The sequence below is a fragment of the Hippocampus bargibanti genome, linkage group LG08, assembly GCF_051943395.1.
Source record: "Hippocampus bargibanti isolate YZ-2025 linkage group LG08, ASM5194339v1, whole genome shotgun sequence".
Taxonomy (NCBI): Eukaryota; Metazoa; Chordata; class Actinopteri; order Syngnathiformes; family Syngnathidae; genus Hippocampus; species Hippocampus bargibanti.
The window spans coordinates 14,989,413-15,009,758 of NC_142741.1; the positions used below are offsets into that span (position 1 = coordinate 14,989,413).

The window sequence follows — 20,346 nt, forward strand, 5'->3', positions numbered from 1 at the left end:
ATATACAGTACAGTGGGCATGTACATAACACAACAGGGAAACTGCAACGCTTACATCTTACTGTATTATGTATACAATTTAAAAAAGTAATCAATCTTCTTCTGCTTCCCATTTTTACCTTTTAACACAAACACTTCAATCTCGTCTGCTACACACGAGCTAGCGTCTGAAAATGAAAATGGCTCTGCTACACGGGTGCTGGGCACGTAACCAAGTCACCTGACCAAGTCGACCAATGGCGCGACTGATAGCGTGACACGTAACCAAGACACGTGACCAAGTTGACCAATGGCGCGACCGATGGCGTGTCACGTGACAAAGTCACACGGCCAAGTCGACCAATAGCGCGACCGATGGCGGCTCATGTGACCAAGTCGACCAATGGCGCGACCGATGGCGGCACACGTAACAAGACACGTGACCAAGTTGACCAATGGCGCGACGGATATATCGATATAAACAACAAAAATGGCCGGCGGGGGATGAAAAGGAGCACCGTAATAACTGGATTATCGTAATAACCGGGTATCGTACTAAACGGTACTAATTATACATCAAAAGACTAGAAATGTGCAAGGGAAATGAAAATAGTATCGTAATAAGCGGTATTATCGATATAACCGATATCGATATAACGAGACTTTACTGTATATATATATATAGGCATATATATATAGGCATATATGTATATATATATATATATAAGTATATATATATATATATTTTTTGTTCGCTTGTGAAGCCCCTTGGATTAGAAGTGAAACGTCCAACACCTTCAAAGAAGTACAGATAACGGCTGAAGAAACATTTTCATCGATCTTATAAAACACCTTGAGTTTGACGTGTTTAGATGTGGCCAATGAGCCCAGTGTTTTGTCCAGTGTTTTGTCCCTGTGCCTTCTTTGCTGACATAAAATCGGACTGAAAGTTATTTGAATCCTATTCTGCTTTCCTCCACTTTAGTAAAGAAGCAAACACTATGTAATGAACACATTATATATCAGAATCAGAATCAGAATACCTTTATTCGTCCCGCAATGGGGAAATTTGCAGTCCACAGCAGCAATTGAAGAGGGGTGGGGTTGGGGTGGGAGTGAAAGGATAGAAAACAAGATATTCTAAGCATAACAAAATAAAAATGTCAACTGTATACTGTGCAAATGTAGATGTGCAAAAACCATTATATAAACAAGACTGTACACATATATATATTATTTTTTATTTTTTTTTGTTTATTTATTCCAGATTCCACATTAGTAAGATTTCAAAATAAGCATCACCTTACATTTTATATATACCTGTATACCTTGTGTCTCTGTCTTTTCTCTTGCAGAAGAAGTACAGAGCAGCGAAAGAAGCGTACGAAAATCTCTTGCAAACAGAGAATCTTCCTACTCAGGTGAAGGCGATCACACTGCAACAGCTTGGTAAGTGTCACTGGATCCTCACGAGTACCTCATTCATGTGAATGGATGACACTCCGGAAGTGTAACTTTGGCAGTTTATTTGCAGCAAAGATACACCAATAGCATGACATACAGCTTCTAATTTCTTTGTGTGGGTGTGGGAGTGCACGTTTGCGCGCGTGCGTGTGTGTGTGTTCATGTGCGTGCTATAAATAAATACATTATTTTGGGTGATCAAATATGTGTGCGCTTAATTGGTGTGTGTAATTAATTGATCTAATTCATCTATTTTAGTCTCATCTAAAAATTACTGGAGCAATCATTTTAAATTCATTACATTATTAAGGTGGATCAAAAGTTAAAGGAAATGTGGCATTATAGTGTATTTTATTTATTTATTTATTTATTTTTCTGTAGACTTTAACAGGTGCAGTCCTCGACATTTACTTTCTGCTGTACTTGAGACAAGTCAAAGTCCTATGTGTGTGGGGTGTTCCCTAGTTTAGTTTGCCAAATAGCTTTGCCATGGCTAAATTTCTCATGCAATTTGCTCATATTAGCTGTGGCTGTACTCGCGACTGGGTGCTTTGCATTGATTTGGTAAGCAAACTCCTTCCAAATTACAAACACAACACTACCTTTATGATTTTTTTCTTTGGAATGTGATTTTCCATTCATTGTGCCGTGAACTATCACATGCTCATCGCTGCTTCTAAATCTGTCCAACTCCAATGTGGGCCTATTAGCTTTGACTGTGCAGAAATAGCAACAAAAAAGTATCATTTTTGTAAATCACAACAAGCATCTCTGCCCCTAATGAATGTTACACAAGGAAGCGTCCCGTGTTTGAAAACCGAGGTTTGACTGTTCCCATTTTCCCCCAAAAGCAGAATAACTGATGAGGAATGTCATGGCAACCGAAGAAGCTTTATGTAGCCGTTAAATCCATGAAGTTTGAGATTTTATATCGATAGCCATATTTAGCATTCTAAGTTCCTCTCTGCGTGCCCCCAGATGTTCACCTCATAGTGCTGATGTGCAGGATTCGATTCCAGACCTTTCTTTGTGGAGTTTGCATGTTCTCCCTATGCATCCATGGGTTTTATTCGGGTACGCCGGATTCCTTCCACTTTCAGGTTCATGGAACATCCCGCGGTGTCCCTCGGTCTGATGATTGTGAGCATGAATGATTGTTTGTGTACCATTGCAAACACTTTGGGGTGGACCTTACGTACGCCTCGAAGCTCCAGCATGCCTGAAACCCCCATTAGGATAAGCGAATTAGAAAATGGATGGATGGATGGATGGATGGATGGATGGATGGATGGATGGATGGATGGATGGATGGAGAGCAATAGCTTCCCAAACCTCAATAGTAAAACACATCACCAACGAGCATGCTTAGGTTTTTATGGCGATGAGTGGATCTCGCTATGAGGGAGCGGCGGTCTGTTTGCAGGGAAAGCACTCCTGTACTGTAATTTGACATGAAAGTATTGCCTTCTATTTTTTGCAATCAGATATAATGTTCCTTTTTGTGGCGTGTCGATATGTTTCCACAGAGTTTGTGAATATTTTTTTGAGGAACTCTTACTCCTCAAGTCAACAATCATTTCACGTTAGCATTTTAATGGGATACGATAACTTTAGCATGGGCTCATGCAGTGTTCTAAAAATGACAATGGTTTTGAATGTAATTATACAATGTATGTAAATGTTCTTGCTATGTTTAATTTTACATTATACGCCATTTGGGTGTCATAACATCATCACATGGTAACATGCTAGTTACGTAGGCAGCATGGTGCATTTGCGGAACTTTACAAACAGCCGCAACTAGGGAACGCACCACATCGTTCTGAAAAAAATCCATTTTTTTTTCTTCAATTAATTGTTTGTAAGGAATATTCCAACTTTTTCTAAAGCAATCAATTCTACCTCACTCGAAATCTCCCAGTGTTCAATGTGAACAATGTTCATGGTTTTAAGGGGTATTCTTTGTTTCCCTGCAGGCTGGATGCATCACACAGTGGAGCAGTTTGGGGATAAAGGCACCAAGGACAGCTATGCCATCCAATGTCTGCAGAAGTCTCTAGAGGCAGACCCAAACTCCGGCCAGTCCTGGTATTTTCTTGGCAGGTGAGGAGGAAAAAAGGCTTATGAACTTGAGTGTTGTCATAACAAAATCTTGCTTCAATATAAAAACCTGGATTGAGTAGCTAAAATTCACACAATGTTGTCAGTGCCATCACCTTATCCTAGGATGTGTTTGTGTGTCCCAATGAGCTAAATGGACTGAGCCTTTATTCTTGTGAATCTCACCTAACATTAAACATGAAGTGTCTGTCAAAATAAAGGAATGTATAGTAGGTATAATTCTGAGTTATTTTCTGAGTCATTTTTCATCACCAGTATAGTTTATCTGAAAGCTCCACTTTGTTCAACTGTTGTTTAAAAAGCCCAATATTTGCATTTTCAAAATATCCAAATTAATCAATTTCAAATGTATTAATTAAAAAAGGTATATAAATGTAAGATCGTCAGTCATCACCTTCCTCCATTTCCTCTTTCAGGTGCTACTCGAGTATCGGCAAAGTGCAGGATGCATTCATCTCCTATCGTCAATCCATCGATAAGTCTGAGGCCAGCGCTGACACCTGGTGCTCCATAGGGTGAGTAAGAACAAACTACCAATACTTTTGTGGAATTATTGCATCAGACTCATGACATGAAATTAGAAATTGACCTTTCCTTTTTATATTGAAGATGGTGAGGCAAGGGATTTCCTCGCCTATTATTGTGCTTTCACAATAACATGGTATCAACAGTCGCATCATTACATTATGTCAGGATAACCCTTCACAGGGCATCCTCCTGCCAATTTTCTGGCATGTCTAAATCCAGGAGGAGTTGGCTTTGACCCTCACATTATATATTGGTTCAATTCATACACAAAAAGACAAGCGTAAAGAAAAGTTGTCCAAAAGGGATTTTGCAATTCCACATCATTCATTATTATAAACATAGCAGCAATTTCACCATTTTGTGTTTGTCTTCAGGGTGCTCTACCAGCAGCAGAACCAGCCTATGGACGCACTGCAGGCCTACATCTGCGCTGTACAACTGGACCACAACCACGCTGCCGCCTGGATGGACCTGGGCACGCTCTATGAGAGCTGCGGACAGCCGCATGACGCCATCAAGTGCTATATCAATGCCACGCGCAGCAAGGCCAATGTCAACACTTCCACGTTAGCTCAACGCATCAAGCTGTTGCAGGTAGTCTGTATTCCTTTTGTAAAAGCTGTACGCAAGTCAGTTCTTCAGTCATTTGGTGAAAGTGATTCAAAATCATATTCATATCTGAGCACCAAGATATGAATCATTTCATAATTTTGTAATGCTCAAACATCGTCATCACACAAAACATTTGTGATCTGATCTCCCCAATTTGTGTTGTGTTGTCGGTGCCACACTAAAACGTGTGTGTTCACACGATTTCTCCTAGGCTCAATTGTGTAATCTACAGCCAGGTAGTCTGCAGAATAAGAGTAAAATGCTCCCTAGTATTGAGGAGGCGTGGAGCCTGCCCATCCCTGCTGAGCTCACGTCCAGGCAAGGGGCCTTGAACGCTGCACAGGCACAGCAGGTGAGAGATCCGGCTGCTACGAGATAACTCCGCCACTCAAAGAATCAGAATGAGTAGGGCTAATCGTCTACTTTTTATCTTGGACGGAATGAGGTGTAAATTCAGAGGGAACAGTGAGGGGTTGAGCTTTAAATAGTTTGTCAGGTGCAACAATGATGCTGGAGAGTGTGACAAGCATTTTATTATGGCCCACTGCACTCAGTGTAAAAATATACAAGTCTTGCATTGCAATTACTCTGCAAAACATAATATTCCCCAATGAATGCCATTATACAGTTCAGAAACACTTTTTTTGTTTAAAACATACTTTATTTAACCCAGCCAGACCCGACTTCATGTTATCATGTTGATGCAATTTTATAGTTGCATCGTTCCACAAACACACTGTAAAGTCTCTGATTAAGAACTTAATCAATAATTCTGATTAAGATGTGTGAAACCAAGCTGTATTTTAATCAGAGTGTTGTCATACATCTTTATTTGTAAGCATGTAAATATAGTCGGTGTATGCAGAGGATCCATGTCTATTTTTTCTGCTTTTCTCTTTTGAAAATAACTTCAGTGGACTTTTTGCCTTTTATTGCTTTTTTTTCCGGGGGTTGCCTGCTAAAACGCAGATGGTCGTCATCACAAGCTGTTTTTCTGCTGGATTTGTAGGCTTGTAAGGGGGTGGGATCCCAAAGCACGAGCAATCCCAGTGACCTACAGGCCAGTCCTGCCAAAAAGAAACGCACTGCCAGCCCAGCCAAAGTAATGCCAAGAGATGCACATTAACATCCAGTCCCCTCACACACATTGCCGTTTGAGCAAATATACAGACTTCCTCTTTCTTTTCTTCCTTTGAATGTGTGCAGAGTGTTGCAGACTCATGTGCAAACAGTGCCAATCAACATCCGGCCCACAGCTGGTACCTTACGCCGCAGAAACTTCAGGTTAGAGAGATATGTGCTAAGTCATTGTAATTTCACTCGCAGGGGTCCTCAGTTGCCTGCACTTAAATTCACCGGCACAACTTCTTGGCTCAAAACATTTCTTCCTAAATATAATATAACTATTCATGATAATAATTACTTTTAATTACAAGAATGAGCACCACATTATTGAACCTCACTATTTATTACATGGGTAAAATCTATCGTTGGACAAAATCCATACTTGTCACATTAATATAATTTAAAAAGAATTGGTGTTTGGTCCCATCCATTTTAATGAATTGAACAGAGTCATTGTAAGCATACTAATTTTCACTCAAATGATTATTTTGTTATGCCTCTGACCTAGCCATACATTTAATATTAGAGATATGAATCAATATAAATTCACCAAAGCTTGGTTGAATAAACCATCCTTTCACATTTGGCGCAAGCAGGTTGACAGCTACAGTTGTGGTCAAAAGTTTACATACACATGTGAAGAACATAATGTCATGGCTCTCTTGAGTTTCCAGTTATTTCTACAACTCTGATTTTTCTCGGATGGAGTGATTGGAACCGATACTTGTTCGTTACAAAAACATTAATGACGTTTGGTTCTATTATGACTTTACTATGGGTGAACAGGTAAAAAGTAATCAAATCTGCTGGGTCAGAAATATGGGTCAAAAATATACATACAACAGTGCTAATATTTGGTAACATGTCCCTTGGCCATTTATACTTCAATTAGGTGCTTTTAGTAGCCATCCACAAGCTTCTGGCAAGCTTCTGGTTGAATCTTTGACCACTCCTCTTGACAGAATTGGTGCAGTTCAGTTAAATTAGATGGCTTTCTGACATGGACTTGTTTCTTCAGCATTGTCCACAAGTCTAAGTCAGGACTTTGGGAAGGCAATTCGAAAACCTTAATTCTAACCTGATTTAGCCATTCCATTATCTCTTTTGATGTGTGTTTGGGCTCATTGTTCTGTTGGAACACCCAACTGCGCCCAAGACACAATCTTCAGGCTGATGACTTTAGGTTATCTTGAAGAATTTGAAGGTAATCCTCCTTCTTCATTATCCCATTTACTCTCTGTAAACATCAGTCAAGCCTTAAGGTGCCACTTTTGGAGAAAAGGCTTCCTTCTTGCACGGCAGCCTCTCAGTCCATGGAGATGCAAAGCACGCTTGCCTGTGGACCCCTGTGTTGACACCTGTGTTCCAGCAGCTTCTAATTCTAGGCAAATCTGCTTTTTGGTGATTCTTGGTTGAATCTTCACCATCCTGATCAATTTTCACTCAGCAGCAGGTGATAGCTTGCATTTTCTTCCTGATCGTGGCAGTGACAAAACGTTGTGATGCACTTCATACTCACAAACAATTGTTTGCACTGTTGCTCTTGGAACCCGCATCAGCTTTGAAATGGCTCCAAGTGACTTTCCTGACTTGTTCAAGTCAATGATTCGCTTTTTCAGATCCATGCTGAGGTCTTTTGACTTTCCCATTGTAGCGTTTGTGGGCGTTTGCATTCAATGAGCTATATTTACATGCCCTCAGAGAAATTACCAACTGTAGTCACTCATAATCACTAACAAGAAGTTGAGGCTATGCTATGAAGCTCATTTCACTGACACAACTTTCTAAGTCACCAAAATTGCTAATTCATGTTGCTGTATGTATATTATTGACCCATCAGATTTGATCACTTTTTCTGTTAACCCATAATAAAGTCATAAAAGAAGTAAACTTCATGAATGTTTTTGTGACAAAGAAGTATCTGTTCCAATCACTCTATCAGAGAAAAATCACAGTTGTAGAATTAACTGGAAACTCATGAGACCCATGACATTATGGTCTTCATAAGTGTATATAAACTTTTGACCATGATTGTAGATGTTTGATGCTTTCTGCATCATATTCAAATAAAATAATTTGGCTGGATACAATAGGCATGAAGGTACTAGAGTCCAGTGCCGAGTCACCCAAGCACATAACCTCTATTAGAGGGAAGTAACAAACTCTCTGGAGTACACGTTTTTCAATTGATCCCCTATTGGGCTGCCAGCTACTCATAAACATGAAAAACCAGCAGCTAAAGACAGCGAGAAAGCTTTTAATGTTAAGTAAGCAACAGCAGCTGATGCTAGTGAGCTAGCTTTGTGCCTGTGCTGCGACACACCTTCATCCCAGCCCAATTTTGCTATTGCGTGGAGCTCAAGCTAAGGACTTGACTGTTTCCAATCTCAATTTTGTTAATTCGTTGATGAGCTCTAATTTAGTGTTTATTTTTGAGAATCTCTCTTGCCTGTGTTCCCGCCATAGAATAAGTGATGATAGTACACATTTTACAAATTATGGACACAACTTGTCCGGAGATGTCGGTTGTCCTTTAAGGTTTCATTCATTCTGACTGAAGTACAGTGTGAAGTTCCAAAAATTGTATGGCTGTCTTAGACTACAAATGCTCAACAAATCAATGAAAAACTAGTTTTAAAGTTGGACGCCAGTAATAATGTTAACTCATTCAATGCCAGACAATGTGCAAAAATGTGTCCACTCCAGTGGACACATTTTTGGAATGTGTCCACTCCAGTGGACACATTCCAGCCAGGGTGTGTCCACTGGAGTGGACACATTTTTGGAATGTGTCCACTCCAGTGGACACATTCCAGCCAGGGTTTTTGACATTGTCACTTGAATTCCAGGACCTACAGATTGGAAAACGTTTATCTATTTATATGTATATTTGGAAAACCTTTTTCGTTCATTGAAAGTATGCCTTATAGTCCGATACGCCTTATAGATGGAAAACATTTGAAAATGCACTATTCATTGGGGGTGCACCCTATACTGACAGCAAAGCTTGATTTATCGGCAAAAGAGCAAGTCAAAATGTGAAAAGTTGAACTGTTTAACTCCCATTTTGTTCAAATTTGTGTCCCCAACTCAATTGGTTAAATTAACCACGCTACCGTACAAGCTTTCAAACGTTTTTTTTACTTTGTATTTTTGGTGAGTATAGTTTTTGCTTTTTTGAATGTTGCTGTGCCGATGACCATTTTGTGTTTGGGAGCCTTTTACTGAGCGAGTTGTTTGTTCTGTAGCCACAAAGGGACATATGTCTTCTTGTGCCGGTCCCAAGCCCGGATAAATACAGAGGGTTGTGTCAGGAAGGGCATCCGACGTAAAAGCTTGTCCAAAACAAACATGCGGATCAAACCTCTAAAGATGGAGGACACTGATTTGCTGTGGCGACCCCGTCAAGGGAAAAGCCGAAAGGAAAAGAAGAAGTAGTACACATTTTGTTAACGGAAATACAATTTCCTCGCCTAGATGGCTTCTCTCTACTGGGGGACATGTGATGTGTTGGCCATGTTGACAAAGGGTCCCCTTGTGGCAGATTAAAAACATAGCATGTTTAAAGTACAATAATAATACTACAATTAATTTCTAAGCGCCTTTCAAAACTCTCAAGAACACTACAGTCACGGGATAAGAATTTAATTTCATCTTCGGATATGATGTTTGTATAGAATTTGACATGAAAATGGATAAACATGTGGTCTATGCAGCTTCTGGAACACTTGCGAACCAACAGGGCCATCCTCAAGCCCTTCCAGGTGCAGATGCTGGATCAGCTGGAGAACCAGTTCTCACTCATGCATCAGTATCAGCAGCAGGTACACATTTTGACTTGTGAAATATAAAAAAAATAAAGTGCACATATTCAGAATTTCTCTGTTTCCACCTTGCCTTGTCGGGTGAGACAGCAGGCAAAGGTGGTTGCCCAGTCCCAGCCCAGCCTTCCTAATGGTCCTCAGGCCAAATCCCCCAACTGCCGTGAAGGCCTCCCCCATTCCTCCCATTTGAACAATGCAGCCATCAGAGCGCCGTGTGTTGTTCTGCCCACATCCAATGGGTCATGCTCAAGTCCCTCATTTGGGTCGCTCGAGACCAGTTCCCCTGCAGGGGACCACATTGCGGTGGCAAGAGGTGGCAGCACAAATAACGGAAACGTGCCTTACACGCAGCAGAACTCCCTACCTCACAACTGCACAGGCGTCAGTCACCCCAGCACTAGCAACACGAGTCCCGCTCATTCAGACGAGACATGGAGGAGTCCACATGGCAACGCAAACACTCAGGTAACCCAACATTTTCTTTTTTTGTGCCTCTGTTGGTTCAGAAGTTTCACAAGTCAATCCAAGCAAGAATTATTCATAGAGCGCCAAATCAAAAAGTTGTCTCAGAGCACGGTGCAAGGTGACACTTCTCACTTATTAAAAGACCAACTTAGCTTCAACTGAACTACATGAGGTGAGGGAGGCAAGTAAAATTTCCTTTTTAGGAAGAAACCTGAGTTAAGCCTTTCACAATAAATATTGTTTCGACTTATCGTTTGATTAAGAAGATGGACATGATTGTCATTTTCTTCTGGACTCGCTAAGTTGTCATTTTACGCGTTTCTTTTTCAACATGTATTATCTCATTAAATGCTCACCTCTGCTTATTTATAAAATGAGCGGTTTCATTTTCTTCACTCACTTCCCACTGTGCAAAGTATATCAGCAAACCGATTTCTTGTCTAGAAACACCCATATTGGGCAATTGCCAACACAAATATACATGTCTGTTTAAATTACATTTCTTTGTATCATAATCAGAAGGCATTGATTTTGTAAAAGGCATAAAGACCCCTTCTCAACTTGAGTAGCGAGCATTACAGTAAAGTCTCGTTATATCGATATCGGATATATCGATAGTCCCGGTTATATCGATACTATTTCTATGCACGCACGGAGAAAATTACATGCAAACAGGGTCGGATATATCGATAGTCCCGGTTATATCGATATTTTTTCGGACTCCCTTGAATATCGATATAACGAGACTTTACTGTTTTTGACTAGGTAGTACAGAGTAAAAAAATGAACAGAACACTAGAAGTTTTGAAAGTGTTCAAGCTCAAATCAACATGTTCAAGAGAAATTTCCTTAATTTGAGCTCTCCATTTGGAACATTACACCAGCCGTGCCTATTCTGGACATAATTACCGTGTATGGTATTGCATTGTACTTCTCACTTGGTAAAAAACTAACTACTAACCTGACAAAAGTTAAAATTAAGAGACCGAGACCTCAGCAGGGCTAATGATATGCTCGTAAAGTGGATTAACATGAATCATACAGATTTCCGCTTTGTTAATGACAAAAGTTAAAATTAAGAGACCGAGACCTCAGCAGGGCTAATGATATGCTCGTAAAGTGGATTAACATGAATCATACAGATTTCTGCTTTGTTAATGACAAAAGTTAAAATTAAGAGACCGAGACCTCCGCAGGGCTCATGATATGCACGTAAAGTGGATTAACATGAATCATACAGATTTCCGCTTTGTTAATTTTATGTTGTTTAAATTAATGTATTTGCACTACTCCTCCCGGAATGTGCAAAGTGAACTGCGTGGCAGTTTTGCTTGGTTGTTTCGATCAGCTTCCATATCTGTTTGTTTTGGCAAGTAATTTAGTGTCCATTGAATCAAGCCGTTAATGCTGATAGTTGACATTGCGTATGGTATGAACAGCCATCTTGCTTTGACTATAAGCTCACTTGATGTAACTCTCCGCGTGTATTCTTCACTACCATGTGGTGAGAGGGGGAGATCTTGCATCCATAAAGGTATTATATTATCCTTTTGGTGTGCGCTGAACTGATCTAATGTGAAGTTTGGTGAGGTCTTACAAAATGTGAGTTTAAACACATCCAATTCCCAAACCTCACAAGCAATTCAGGAATTGAAAAACACCAAAAACAAAAGTCATAAAGAGCAATCGAAGCCACGTGATATTTTCACAACTCAAGGGATAGATGTGTTTAATTTTGAGGTTAATTAACTGTTTCTTCTTTGTCTAGGGGCTTCACAAAGGTCTGGGTTCACATTTGGCAGGTCCCAATGGAGAACCACCCTTCTCTTCCTCCTCCTCCTCCTTCCCTCAGACCTCATTCTCTTCCTCAGCTATTCTCAATCAGGTGGCACATTCTTCTGGACCCTGCACTGCCTCGTCCTCCGCCTCCTCCTTATCCCCCACCTCCCCTCGGTCCACCCCCAACCACTTGTCCTCGCCTCCCCACTCCACCACTACCTCAGGGCTCCACACCAAAGACAACGCACCTTCCGGGCGTAACACGGGAGCAGCCACTCTGCCATTAGGTCCTGACACCATTGCAGGGATAACCCCAAGTCCACCCAGTTCCACTCCCACACAGGGATTGACTAATCACATCCTACTGGGGGTGACGGACAAACCTTGCTCTCCAGCCTCCGGTGCGCCCAATCTAGACAATCCTCCATTCTCAGCCTTGCTAAAGGGAAAAGCCAACAACACCACCACCAACACGAATGATGATGATAATAATAACTTTAGTAACCACGGAGGGCCTTTCTCAGAGAAAATCAATAATGTCCATGTGGATGCTGCCAATGCTGTTTCGGACAATGTCTTAGCATCCTCGCCAATGACCACCACCACTACCGCTGTGCACTCCAACAATAGCCGCTCCTGCCTTGACAGTCAGACTGATAGTCAGGGGCCCATAGTGAATGGCAAGGAGGACTCTCGCAGCCCGCAAAAGGTGGCTACTCCTGAAGGAGCCCGTCACAGACACTTGGCCCCCGCTGTTCTAGCTCCCTGGAGTTCTGTTTCCATATATCCCAGATCCAGCGAAGTGCTCAAAGTGTGCAGGTATGAACCTCCTTATTTTTCCACTCCATCTGGTGTTACATGTTTCAATTAGAACATATTTCATCTTCCACATCTAAAAAGACACGCACAGTAAGCACATTGATTTAAAAAAAAGATTACAATAAAGCGTACTCACCTCCTCTGAATATTTTTGAACAGTAACAAATTGTACTTATATTAATAAATGTTTAGCCTAATAAACTCAGTTCGACTCATCATATATGTATTGTATTGTATTGTATTGCCTGTGGGGACAAATAGTTCTGTTTTTTTGTTCCTTAATATATTAAATTGGCAATTAGAAACTGCACTTATTATTTCCTTAAGTCGTCCTTTCTGGATACTACACAAAAACATGCTGCTGTCCTCCAAATGTCAAGACTAGGGAAATGTACACAAACCATTTAGATTTGATATGGCGACTCACCCCTTGTTGTTTCACTGTGTCAATCAGCATGATTCCCTTTAAAAATATTTTTTTCTCCTGAAACCGGATGGGGATTTCAACGATGTTTTGTGCTACTTGAGAGCAATTGTGTTTTTTTTTTGTGCCGAAACCAACCAAATATTTGCGCATTCTTCAATTCAGGATTCCCGCAAAAGGAGCTATCTTAATAACCCTCGCTGTGATGCTGCCAGATGCCGATACCCTACGTAAACATTGTTTCATCAGATTGACAGTAGCATTCAGAGTTACCAATCATGCATAACTGACCCAATAAAGTTGAGGATTCTTTATATTATTTGCTGATGGACAATTTTACTTGTTAGCAATGACTTTTGACGTAGGTTTTCCCTTGGAAATTTTGACGTGACAAATAAGAAAAATATGGAGCCCACCACTCCCCATCTCATCTCATCATTGGCAACATGGCAAATGGGGAGCTAAAATTTTGCTACCGTGTGTAAATTTTGGACTGCTTCTGAATAAGTAATTAAAGCATTGTCTTAAAAAAAATCCATCTCACATTATATTGCCATTCAGCAAATAGAAATAACATTAATTATCCTCTGACTTAGAACAGGAATTATGTGTGAAAGGGAGAAAAATGTATTTTACATAATGTATGTAAAACTTCATATTTCAACTGTACATATAATTAAGGTTACGTGTCCTCACATCATTGACTTTGTGACATTTGCTAACATGTATTTGCAACATTAAAACATCAGGAATTAGAAATACATAACCACTCTCAGTTCTTTGGAGGGATGCTAGCCAAGATCATCAAATAGTATCTCTCCTACATTTATCCTATTTTGGGTTGTCCACTCATGCAAATTCCTCTGTGAGCTAATCACCGAACTCACTATGCCTCAGAAACTTGGGCAAGAACGGTCTGTCGACAAGCAGGATAATCCTGGACAAGTGCCCACCGCCACGCCCCCCAAGCACACCATCACCTCCCCTGCCAAAGGACAAACTCAACCCACCGACGCCCAGTATCTATGTGAGTCGAAGTCCTCATTGACAAAAACATATCTACAATATTATGGCAAAATGTTGGCCAAACAGTTTCTCAATATCCTCCCTGGAAAGGGGTCAAAAGTGGTGATTTAATCCTTATGTTTCCTCTCTGACACAGCTGGAAAACAAGAGGGATGCCTTCTATCCTCCCCTGCACCAGTTCTGCACCAACCCTGCCAACCCTGTGACTGTCATCAGGGGCCTGGCAGGAGCCCTCAAACTGGGTAGGAAAGTACCTGATGGCTTTTTTGAACATGTATTTAAATCTTCTAAATTGTTTTACTTGCTCTGTCATTTATTATCCTCGTGGTCACTGCAAAATATATCTGATATGGCATGCTCTGGTTGTATTGACACATCTACCCAAAGTACCACCTGCTGGGAACAAATGTCACTGCATGTCAGATGTAATCGAGATAAGAGTCAAACTATGCTCTTCCTCAGAATTGGGGTCTCAAACGTTTTCTACTCAAGACACAATTTGGCTCCTCTGCATGGGCCAAATGTATGAAATTATGCAATTTACTGTCTTAAATTTGACAAATACATTACTTTATTTTAGTGCTGTTAAGCAATCAAAAATGTGTGTGATCAATTAATTTGGTATCTGTAATTAATTGGTTTCAATTCATTTATTTTTTGGTCTCATCTAAATATCATTACATTATTGAGGCAGATCAAAAGATGTGGCATTATAACTTTTTATTGTTGTTGTTTTTTTCAGTAGCCTTTGACAGATGCAGTCCGAGCCATTTACTTTTTGCTATATTCAAGACTAGTCCAATTCCTACCTGGAAACTTTAGTTGTGACCACAAGGGGGAACATCACTGTTTTATTTGTTTTTGAGTGCCCTGCAATTGGCTGGACACCGGTTAAGTGGGTCTCCCGCCTAATGCCCGAGGACAGCTGGGATAGGCTCCAGCAGACCCCGGAACCCTAGTGAGGATAAAGCGGTCCAGACAATAATTTCAGACAGTTTCAATAGTTTCAAAGAAGGTGACGTTGTCTCATGGCCTCGCCATATCTCCGAACTTTGGAAGTGTGTGTGTGTGTGTGTGTGTGTGTGTGTGTGTGTGTGTGTGTGTGTGTGTGTGTGTGTGTGTGTGTGTGTGTGTGTGTGTGTGTGTGTGTGTGTGCGAAATGATGTCTGCATCACGCGGGCCATGCGTGGGGCTGAATGCTGGACTGATCATCGACTGATCAAGTCCAGGCTCAAGCTGAGAATTCGACCTCCTCATAAGAAACAGCAACCCCAAAGGCGTCTTAACACCAGGGCCCTGGAGTCCCCAGAATGTGCAGCCAGCTACCGCCACAAGCTGGCAGAGGTACTTGCCAGCCTGGACAACGACACCAGTAACGGTGACCTTGATGTTGAAAGCAGGTGGAAAAAATTGAGGACAACAATTCATCAAGCTGCCTCTGAGACCATCGGCTTCACTCAGAAACGTCATCAAGACTGGTTCGATAACAGCTCAGCTGCCATACAGGAGCTTCTGGAAGCCAAGCGCAAAGCCCATACCACACTTCTCTCCAACCCTCATTCTCCACTTCTCCTCTCTCACTACAAGGCCATCCGTGGTGAAACACAGAAACAGCTGAGGATGATGGAGAACAAGTGGTGGCTCAGCAAGGCCCAAGAAATCCAGAGGCATGCAGACAACAACAACACACACGCCTTCTATGATGCTGTAAAATCCCTGCACGGCCCACGAAGACAACACATTGTCCCAGTTAAATCTGCAGACGGTTCTGTACTACTGAAGGACAAACAGCTAATACTTGAGCGCTGGGCAGAGCACTTTGACTCCCTGCTCAACCAAGTAAACCCTTCAGACACATCTGTCCTTGACTCCCTCCCAGAGCTTCCATCAGTTCCCTCCCTTGATGAACCTCCTCAGTTCACAGAGGTCCTCTCTGCAATCCGGAGCCTTAAAAACAACAAAAGCCCTGGCCCTGATGGACTTCCAGCTGAGGTCTTCAAGAGCGGCGGTTACCTCCTGACACGGAAGCTTTACCACCTCATCTGCAACATCTGGCAAAATGGGACACTTCCTCAGGAATGGAAAGACAGCAACATTGTCACCATTTACAAAAGGAAGGGGGACAAGTCAGTCTGCGGCAACAGCCGTGGCATCTCCCTACTTTCTGTTGCTGGCAAGATTCTTGCAAAAGTAATGCTGTTCCGTCTTACATCGCACATTACCGAAGACATCCTCCCAGAGACACAATGCGGCTTCAGGAAGGATCGAAGCACTCTGGACATGATCTTCGCTGCGCGCCAAGTTCAGGAGAAATGCAAGGAACAAAACAAGGACCTCTATATCACCTTCATTGACCTTACAAAGGCATTTGACACAGTTAACCGTGACATTCTCTGGACCATACTGCAGAAATTTGGCATCCCCTCCAAATTTCTCGGCATCCTAAAACAGTTCCACAGCGGCATGCAAGCAACTGTACTTGTTGGTGGCCAGCAATCTTCCCCGTTCCCTGTGGAAGTCGGGGTGAAACAGGGCTGTGTACTGGCCCCTGCTATATTCAACCTGTTCCTGATGGCAGCTACGCTCCTCTTCCATAAGTCCATCCAGGAAGGTGGCGGCGTACAAATCCAATTCCGCCTGGATGGTAACCTGTTTAACATCAGACGCCTACAGGCCAAGACCAAGACCCTGATCAGCGGCATCCACGAGCTACAGTATGCAGATGATTGTGCTCTGCTGGCCCACAGCCCAGCTGCCATGCAAAATGCCCTTGATACCATGTCCTCCGTCTACCGATCACTCGGTCTCGTGATCAATGTAACCAAAACGGAGGTCATGGCAAAAGAGAGTTCTCCAACCCCAGCGTTCACCCTCAGTGGCACACCCCTCAAGGTTGTCCAACAATTCAGCTACCTCGGCAGCATTCTAACACCCTCCTGTCTAATTGATGATGACGTCCAGGCCCGCATCCATCAAGCCTCCAAAGCTTTTGGCAGATTGCGTACTCGTGTGTTCGAAAACAACCACTTAAGAACTCCAACAAAAGTCGCAGTCTACCAAGCAGTGTGTGTGTCCACGCTGCTATATGGCGCAGAAGCCTGGACCATCTATCGACGCCATGTGAGACGCCTTGATGCATTCCACATCAGGTGCCTCCAACGAATCCTTGGCATCACCTGGCAGGATCGTGTTCCACACACCGACATCCTTCAACGCACTGCCTCCACCAGTATCGAGGCCATACTGGCAAAGAGGCAACTTCGGTGGGTTGGACATGTCATCCGGATGCCTAGCTGCCGCTTGCCTCGACAGGTGCTTTATGGACAACTCTTGTCAGCGAAGAGGAAGCCTGGTGGTCCTAAGCTGCGATACAAAGACCAGCTTAAACAGACTCTAAAGAACTGCAACATCAAGCCCAGCGATCTGGAGTCTGCTGCAGCGAACAGGCCACTGTGGCGCTCCTTATGCCACGAAGGGGTGACACAACTTGAAGACAAGCGCACCCAGAGGAGGATCGTGCGGCACGAGCAAAGACACCTTTGTGCTGCTTCAGTACCGTCTCGCCAGCCCGGTCCTGGCCTCACATGTCCTGAATGTGGCAGGATTTGTGGCTCCAGAATCGGGCTTCATAGTCACCTACAGTGGCATCGACGCCAGCGCCGATAACCACTGTCCAATACCCCACAAAGCAATGGAAGCGACGTCATCCTCGACTTTGATGGACTACCTACACACGTGTGTGTGTGTGTGTGTGTGTGTGTGTGTGTGTGTGTGTGTGTGTGTGTGTGTGTGTATATATATATATATATAATCATGCCTTGTAATAATCAAAATTCTAGCAAATAAAAGTGTGTATATATATGTATATATGTGTGTATATATGTATGTATAGATGTATATATATGTATATGTACAGATATATATGTATATATATGTATATATATGTATATATATACGTATATATGTAGATATATACGTATATATATATAGGGGGGGGGGAGGCTGCCTCTCCCGGCCGTTCTTCACCTCTGTCATTCTCTAATCACACACACGGGGCATTTATACGGTTCGCGATCACCTCGCCCATGCCGGATGTTTGACTCAACTCGCCACCGTACCTGGACTCTTCCTTCGATGCGCGAGTGTATCCGGTCCGAGGTATTTTCTCTGCGTCCCGTAAATGTATGTCATCTTCCGGGATTGTGTAATTTTGCACCTTCGTGTGCCATTTGCTTTTTGCCGTAGTAACCGGGTCGGATCACCCCCTGCCTTCTTACTCGCTGTGTTTTCTTTTATTTGTGAATAAACATTCTGCTTAGTTAGTACGTGTCTGTTTTGGGATCCCAAACATTCCACTACGTTCCGACAAGTCATCTGCCGTCACTCTCGCTCGGAACATGACCGCTTCGGATGACTCGGCTACAGGATGTTCTTTTCTCTTCAAATGTCTATCCAATGACACTTGCTCCCACAGCAACATCACTAGATTTCACAGCCTCCTTATTCTTTAATATCGTACTGATCGTAGATTTCGCCATGCTGTATTCCCTCGCCAGATCAGACACTCGCACACCTCCTTCATATTTTGCGATTATTTCTTTCTTAAATGCAATAGTTGTACGCACTACTTTTCTTTTGTCACTTTAAGTAGCACTTACTTTCTTTGGAGGCATGATTAGGGGCTAAAACTCTTCGGACACCTATATTAAACGCTAGAGCAAAACGCAGCACGTCCGCAAGCGATGACAGTTGGTCACGAACAGAGCGATACACCCGTGGGTCGCTCAGCTCCCCACCCTCGCGTACGCACTCACGCATCGTATTGGGGTTCGAACACACAATGTTCGAACTACGAAGCAAGAATATCTCGAATATTTTGTTCGAACTCTGATTTGTTCGAACAGTGAGGCGTTCGAGAGCCGAGGTACCACTATATATCTGAATTGAATATATACACCCTGAATTGGTTGCCAGCCAATCGCAGGGCACACAAAGACATACAACAGTCACTCTCACACTCACACCTAGGGACAATTTGGAGTGGTCAATCTGCCTGCCATGCATGTTTTTGGAGTGTGGGAGGAAACCGGAGGACCCGGAGAAAACCCACACGGGTCCGGGGAGAACATGCAAACTCCACACAGGGAGGCCGGACCGGGACGCGAACCGTCGACCTCTGCACTGTGAAGCCGGTGTGCTAACCACTCGACTACCGGGCCGCCCACCCCTCTGTATGTGTGTGTGTGTGTGTGTGTGTGTGTGTGTGTATATATATATATATATATATATATATATATATATATATATATATATATATATATATATATATATATATATATATATATGTGTGTGTGTGGGTGTGTGTGTCTGTGTATATACAGTAAAGTCTCGTTATATCGATATTCAAGGGAGTCCCAAAAAATATCGATATAACCGGGACTATCGATATATCCGACCCTGTTTGCATGTAATTTTCTCCGTGCGTGCATAGAAATAGTATCGATATAACCGGGACTATCGATATATCCGATATCGATATAACGAGACTTTACTGTATATACGCTTTGTGTAAGGTGTGTTTTCAAGAGGAAATACAGATAATTAGAATATCATTAGAAAGTTAATTCGTATAAGTTATAAAACTTAAAAAGTGAAATTAATGGATCATTTAGACTCATAACATACATTGCAAAATATTTCAAGCTTTTATTTGTTAGAATTTTGATTATTGCTTGGAGCTTATGAAAATCGCAAAATCAGTCTAAAAAAATTAGAACATCACAAGAAATAAACAGAAAAGGTACTTTAAATCAATGATATGTCAGAAAAGTATAATCATTTTGTATACTCAGTACTCGGTTGCGCCCCCCTTTGCCTGAATTACTGCTTCAATGCGGCGTGGCTGATATCAGCCTGTGGCACTGCTCGGGTGTTATGGAAGACCAAGATGCCTCAATAGCGGCATTTCGCTCTTTTGCATTGCTCGGTCTCATGTTTGTCAACTTCCTCTTGACGATGGCCCCTACATTTTCAATGGGGTTGAGGTCAGATGAGTTGTACATGGCCAAAATGGCCATGCATCCACGTCAGTTCTCGACTTAGGGAGGTAGGCGTGTGTTGGTGGGTGGTTGTCGTAATGGGCCAGTCGTGCAATATCAATGTTAGTCGAAAAACGTTGGAC

The 20,346-nt window shown here is 42.3% G+C and overlaps 1 protein-coding gene across 6 annotated transcripts in view; it reads left to right on the forward strand.

Moving 5' to 3' along the window:
* kdm6a (lysine (K)-specific demethylase 6A) overlaps positions 1-20,346 on the forward strand; it is a 74,312-nt gene that overhangs the window by 46,977 nt on the left and 6,989 nt on the right. For 5 of the 6 annotated variants that reach the window (XM_089002931.1, XM_089002930.1, XM_089002933.1 and 2 more), the window contains 12 exons: positions 1,334-1,427; positions 3,419-3,545; positions 3,980-4,078; positions 4,466-4,685; positions 4,915-5,055; positions 5,713-5,805; positions 5,910-5,987; positions 9,545-9,652; positions 9,743-10,117; positions 11,886-12,715; positions 14,037-14,166; positions 14,302-14,407. In XM_089002931.1, coding sequence (XP_088859057.1) covers positions 1,334-1,427; positions 3,419-3,545; positions 3,980-4,078; positions 4,466-4,685; positions 4,915-5,055; positions 5,713-5,805; positions 5,910-5,987; positions 9,545-9,652; positions 9,743-10,117; positions 11,886-12,715; positions 14,037-14,166; positions 14,302-14,407 — 2,401 coding nt within the window. The remainder of the gene's footprint in view (positions 1-1,333; positions 1,428-3,418; positions 3,546-3,979; positions 4,079-4,465; positions 4,686-4,914; positions 5,056-5,712; positions 5,806-5,909; positions 5,988-9,544; positions 9,653-9,742; positions 10,118-11,885; positions 12,716-14,036; positions 14,167-14,301; positions 14,408-20,346) is intronic. The other variant, XM_089002932.1, reaches the window with a different exon arrangement.